The sequence below is a fragment of the Malaya genurostris genome, chromosome 2 (assembly GCF_030247185.1).
Source record: "Malaya genurostris strain Urasoe2022 chromosome 2, Malgen_1.1, whole genome shotgun sequence".
Lineage (NCBI taxonomy): Eukaryota > Metazoa > Arthropoda > Insecta > Diptera > Culicidae > Malaya > Malaya genurostris.
The window spans coordinates 195,287,562-195,293,561 of record NC_080571.1 but is presented as its reverse complement, the minus strand read 5'-3'; the positions used below and the strand labels follow the sequence as shown (position 1 = coordinate 195,293,561).

Below are 6,000 nucleotides of genomic sequence, written 5' to 3'. Positions count from 1 at the left end.
GAAAACATAAGAAACGATAGAATTGTAGTTGTTAGACAAAACTGCGGTTGTTGTTTCAATTCCGAAATGGATTTCAACGTGGGAATAGAATTTTATTGGTCGTTCACAGTCACTGGCGATTGGGTCGTACAAGGTTTATAATTTCATAGGACATTTGTTCCTTCGATGAGCCCTCGGAGAGTAGTCATTCGTTCACAGCTGTTACACATAATAATAATTACTTACCTTGGTTGCATTTGAGTACATATACATATGTTCTCTCATGATGAGGGAATATCCAATTGTACTCTGGCGTTCAATAAAAAAGATCCGTGTGAGTAGCAACAATCACTACTGTGATTTCTATCCGGCATATTCTCGTTAAGCAATTAACACAAAGAACAATAAACGATGACTCCTAATAAAGGTGCAATCAAGCTAACGACACGAAATTATTGCACTCGTGGTATGGAGAATATCGAATGAACACAAGAGATTTTTTATGTCCACTAGTATTGACTGTATTTACTGTTTTATACACATGTACATTTTTCTTGTAAAGTACAATTCATTTTCGCTTTTCCTAAATTTTTATTTGCACTCTTGGAACTGTTCATTCTTTTCAATGATAGTATAGCACAGGTTGTCTTCTCTATATTGGTGATAATTCATCTTTACTTTCAATGTTACGATTAAAATTGGAACAAATACTGTTACTCTAGCGATAATTGAAAATTGTGCATAATTTGAATGACTTGTGTTGGAAACTATGACCTTGCTATGCTGAATCTTCAACGTTTTACCTTATCGGCAAATAATTGAAGATACTGCTGAATGTTTATCTACATGAGATAGTACACTGTATCGTTCTTTGAAGTTCTTGGATATGAAATGGAGTTTTGTTATTGTTAATGTTCTGATGTAAATTGTAACCATCACACTTAGTCTGATTCCTAATTGCTGCCGTTCAAAGTTAACATTAGTTCTAGGATACAATTCAATTTAAGACGCGACATTTACGAACAAGTGTGTCTTGTAGTCTTCCATAGGTTCGCAGTGCTGCGATTGTTCGATGAAAACGCATTTTTAAGTTGAATTTGACTAACACGATTATCACTTGTAAATATTAAACATTTTTGGGGGCCAACGCAATCTAAATTGTACTCAAGTAGGTAGGCAAATTAAACATCAGTTGTAGTAGCTGGTTTCTGGTTTCCGGTAACTCTTATTACTTTTCGTTCATGCTTGTCGTGTCGGTTTCATCTGTCAGCTACAAAAAAATAGTATACAGAATCGGCATAAGTAAATATATCGAAAATTTCAAATATTATATCTTAGTGGTTAATGCCTTTTCTTAAAAATGTTTGTAATCAAATGGCGTTTCTTTGGATGAGAAAGGTTATGTGAAATGTTGATACACGATTCACACAGGGAAAACTATTGAAAAAATTAGGGTAATTAAAATGAATTATTTTGATGATAACGTTTGCATTGAAAAATGGATGATGATAAAAAAAGCTAAGTCAGATAATTGCTTTTGATAAATCTCCCGTGGAAGGTAATTATCTAAGCTTACTTGCAAAATAATCTACGGCCTTGCAAATGGCCTTTCGGTAGTTAACCGGAACAGTCACCATGGCGGACGAAAATATGCGTGTAGGCATGTTTTGAGTTCTTTCTTCGTTTTATTTATCAATTTCTCCTCAGTTTGTTTGCTTTTTACATCTACCCGAGTTGAGCTGTTAAATTTTGTCTGCTGACTCATTGATGCAAACGTTATAGAGACATTCTATTTTTCTGCAACTAATGTTTTGTTTTTAAACATCCAATATTTTTAGAAACAACTATATTCTAGTTTAAAGACAGCATATTTTGTTTGAATTTTCGATATCTCGGTTTGAAATAACTTTTTTTAGTTTGATTGGGAGTTAATCATTTTGTTGTTTAAAACAATCGAGATTTTTCTGCGTGTTGCTTTGGCTGGAGTCTAACTTATATATTTGAATTAAAAAATGATTGCTGAAAAATTACTCTTCTTTTGGTCGAGTACCATAAATTTTTCGAATTATAAGTAAGGTGTCTTCGAAAAAGAAGACATCAATTTATTTGTGTGTAAGTTTTGTAAAAATATTTTTAATATAAGGTGTCATTAAAAGGTTATGATTGTTTTATTGTCTATAACTAGGCAACCTTCAAATATTAATATTCAATAGATGACAGATCGGAAAGAGTAAGTCCTGTACGGTTTCAGAAAGGCTATGACACATTGAAAGTTTAAAAAGTAAATTGAGAAGGAGTAATCTTTGTAACTAATTTAAATTAGTATTTGAAGTATCTTATAAAAAATGAAACAGTTCCTGCTCGCATTCTTATCCAACATAGTCAAACATTGCTTACGGTGGCAGAGTTGCCATATCTAAATTTGTGTTCCATCTTGAAAAATGTGTGTTCAATCTGTGTTGCATATTCTCGATTATAGTCTATGATAATCTGTGAGGATATTTTTGAAAGTTGGCCATTTCTATGAAATATTCCTCAAAATGTGTAGAAACTGTGAATTTTGATCAAAACTGTGATCTGTGTAGCGAAATAGGAAAAGAAACGTGGTTTTACAGAAAAATCAGTGAATATGGTAACACTGTGCAGTGGAGAATACTAAAACTGAGACAATATAGTGTATTGAGCAATAGTGTTTCCGAAATGAGCTAGCTTGATCTGAAAAAGCCTGAAATTTAAAGCACTGTATAATAATAACAAAATCCAGTAAGAAATTTTTACATTGATTTTAATTAACGGATCTGTTTAGCTGACGATCTTTAAATTACATAGCTTTTAAACGCCGTAACGTGTCAACATACCAAATTCAGTAATATGATGGTAAAATGGAAATGTGATACATGAAAACTACAGTCTAAAATAAGCTTAACAATTTGAAATATTTTATAATAAAAAAAAAGATTCGATTAAGTTAGAATAAATGTGATTTTAAGATACAGTGTTACACCTTTGTTTGTTGTATCATGGCATAGCTATCAACAGAAAAAATCAATTGGTTGACAACCGATCAAACCAACAGGTGCAAATTTATAAACCACAAATAATTTTGCCGAATCGTTCCAAGACATTCTTACATTTGGAATCCGTTCCAAGACATTCTTACATTTGCATGCTTTGGATTGTCCAGTTTAATTCAAATATGCATCGTCTTGTTCTATTACTTCTTGGGTAGCTTCATATTGTCTCTTTCATAGTAGTATTGGAACTTATTTCTCTTGATGGCGATTTCTAATTGCTAAAAAAGTTTTGCAATTCATAAAAAGACGGTAATCGCTGGGTGTCAGATTTGGAATGTTAAATGTAAAAATGAAAAAATTTTTCCCAATATAACTTCAAAAGCTCCGGGAGAGTGCCTGTATCAGAAATGTCAGTTAATAATGCGGCAAATTTGCTGGAAGTGTCAATTCATTTCTTTGCTTTAAAAAAAAGGTCTATCGAATTGTAATTGAAGTTTATAGGGAACATGTGATTTAGATGTGAGGATTTCTGTGTGAAAAACAAATATCACTCAGGCCAATCAAAAATTTCAATTATGATCATGGCATCCGAGAAGTCGCAGTTGGATTTTTCAAACTTTGCAAACTCGGCCAGATGATTTCGGCTTCTGTTATCACATTCATCAGTAATATTGGTAGGGCAGAGTGGGGTATTTCGAAACACATTTTGATTCTAATAATTGACTCGTAATCGTAATTTTTCAAAACTTTGGTTAAACTAGAAGCAAAATGTAACGTTTAAGTAGATGCAAATTTTTTAAATTTTAATTTATTGCAAAGTTAAGAGAGTTATAAAAAACATTTGTCATCCGTATCAATCGTGGAGAATTCCGAATCAAAACTTAATTGGGGAGAATTCCGAGCAAACATTAATAAAAAATTAACAAATATTGATGTAAAATGTTCATTTACGACGTCTCAATATGACTGACAATTTATCATTTCAACGAAAAATAAAATCGAAAGCTTATCGGTTTTGCACCCACTGTAGAAAATGATTGCAACATATCGAACATCTTTTTTTATGGCAGTGGTCGAACCGAATTAGGCTTCTCCATATAATTATGGATCGCATTATTATAGAACAGAACCGTTGACAACTGTTTTTGGAGGTTTCTTATTCACTTTATTGTAGTGTTTCAACATGTTTTGCAATGTGAGGCAGAATTAAAAAAAAATAATCCATTTTGAAAACCACCCGTAACTACTGTATTTTTTCGATAATTCATTTGCATGAACAAACATTCAGGAGCATAAAATGCATAATCTGCTTTGCAAATAACAAATACTTAGTGGTTCAGTGTTCTTCACTAAAAGCATTTGAGATTTCACACATTTTTTTTAAAATAATTATTTATTGGAATATGAGTTAAAATTAAATTATTAAGAATTAAATTGGGTGTTCAGCCACAAGTGGTGACTTTTCAGCCCTATTATATATATGATTTGGTTATTACCATGAGGACATTATTTGCTTCCGCAATTCTGAGATTTTTGTGTAGGGAAAATTCTAAACCTACTTGTATTGTGTAATGGGGAAAAGGAACTTATATACTAACTTACTAACTAATACAGAGAGCGAATCGATTCAATTGAAGATTGCATCGATTTTTGTCGGAATTTGCTTATAATATTATGTGACATTACATCTAATGGTTCTATATTTGTGAGTCTGTGTAACTCATTTGTACTAAACCAGGGAGGACGCTTCAAAATCATTTTCTGAATTTTATTCTGAGTCCTTTGAAGCGTTTTCTTCTTGGTGGAGCAACAACTTGACCAAATTGGTACTGCATAAAACATGGCTGGTCAGAAAATTTGTTTATAAATTAACAATTTTTTTTTAGACAGAGCTTAGAATTTTTGTTGATAAGAGGATATTTACATTTAATATATTTATTACACTTTGCCTAGATTCCTTCAATGTGATCCTTGAAAGTGAGTTTTTTGTCATACGTTAAACCTAAGTATTTAGCTTGATCAGACCATGTCAATTCCAAGCCATTCAATTTGAGAATGTGATTAATATATTGCTTGGTTTAAGAAAAAAAGCTCTTGGCTTATGAGGAAAGATAATTAATTGCGTTTTTGCTGCATTTGGTTTGATTTTCCATTTTGACAGATAATCACTGAAAATATTTAAACTTCTTTGTAGGCGACTGCAGATCACTCTTAGATTTCTACCTGTGGCTAACAGACTTGTGTCGTCACAGAATAGCGATTTCTGACAACCAACGGGTAGATTTGGAAGATCAGAAGTAAAAATATTATACAAGATTGGAGCTAAGCTCGAACCCTGCGGAACACCTGCTCGTACGGGTAGCAATTCATATTTACAATTCTGATAGCTAACCTGAAGACTACGATCAGTTAAATAATTCTGAATCATTTTGATCAAATAAATAGGAAACTGGAAATCAGACATTTTTGCTATTAAACCTTTGTGCCAAACACTGTCGAATGCTTTTTCTATGTCTAGAAGAGCAACTCCAGTGGATAACCCAGAAGATTTATTTGCTTTTATCATGTTCGTTACTCTGACAAGTTGATGAGTAGTTGAATGTTCATGACGAAATCCAAACTGCTCTGATAAAAAAAATTGAATTCTCATTTATATGAGACATGATTCTCAACAAGATAATTTTTTCAAAAAGTTTACTGATAGAAGAAAGTAAGCTAATTGGTCGATAACTTGATGTTTCTGCTGGATATTGATCAGGTTTCAGGATAGGAATTACTTTAGCGTTTTTCCATCTTTTTGGGAAGTAAGCTAATAGAGATTTCACACATGCTATGTTCTATAAGATGGCTTTCAATGCGACTCAGAACTCAATTCCACTCAAATTTTGTGTGTGTAAATAATATTGATACACAAAATGGCACCTGCTCGGTTTCAAGCAAAAATGTTGCAGAGCTAATTTATTTTCAAAAACACAAAAAACACTTGAAAACTCCAGTCACTTGATTA

The 6,000-nt window shown here is 32.3% G+C and overlaps 1 protein-coding gene across 7 annotated transcripts in view; it reads right to left on the bottom strand.

Moving 5' to 3' along the window:
- Positions 1 to 475: 475 nt before the first annotated feature.
- The window catches only part of LOC131433138 (short neuropeptide F), a 91,760-nt gene continuing 86,235 nt past the window's right edge, over positions 476 to 6,000 (bottom strand). For all 7 annotated transcript variants that reach the window (XM_058599980.1, XM_058599973.1, XM_058599979.1 and 4 more), the window contains one exon: positions 476 to 1,249. In XM_058599980.1, coding sequence (XP_058455963.1) covers positions 1,208 to 1,249 — 42 coding nt within the window. In that variant the 3' untranslated portion in view covers positions 476 to 1,207. The remainder of the gene's footprint in view (positions 1,250 to 6,000) is intronic.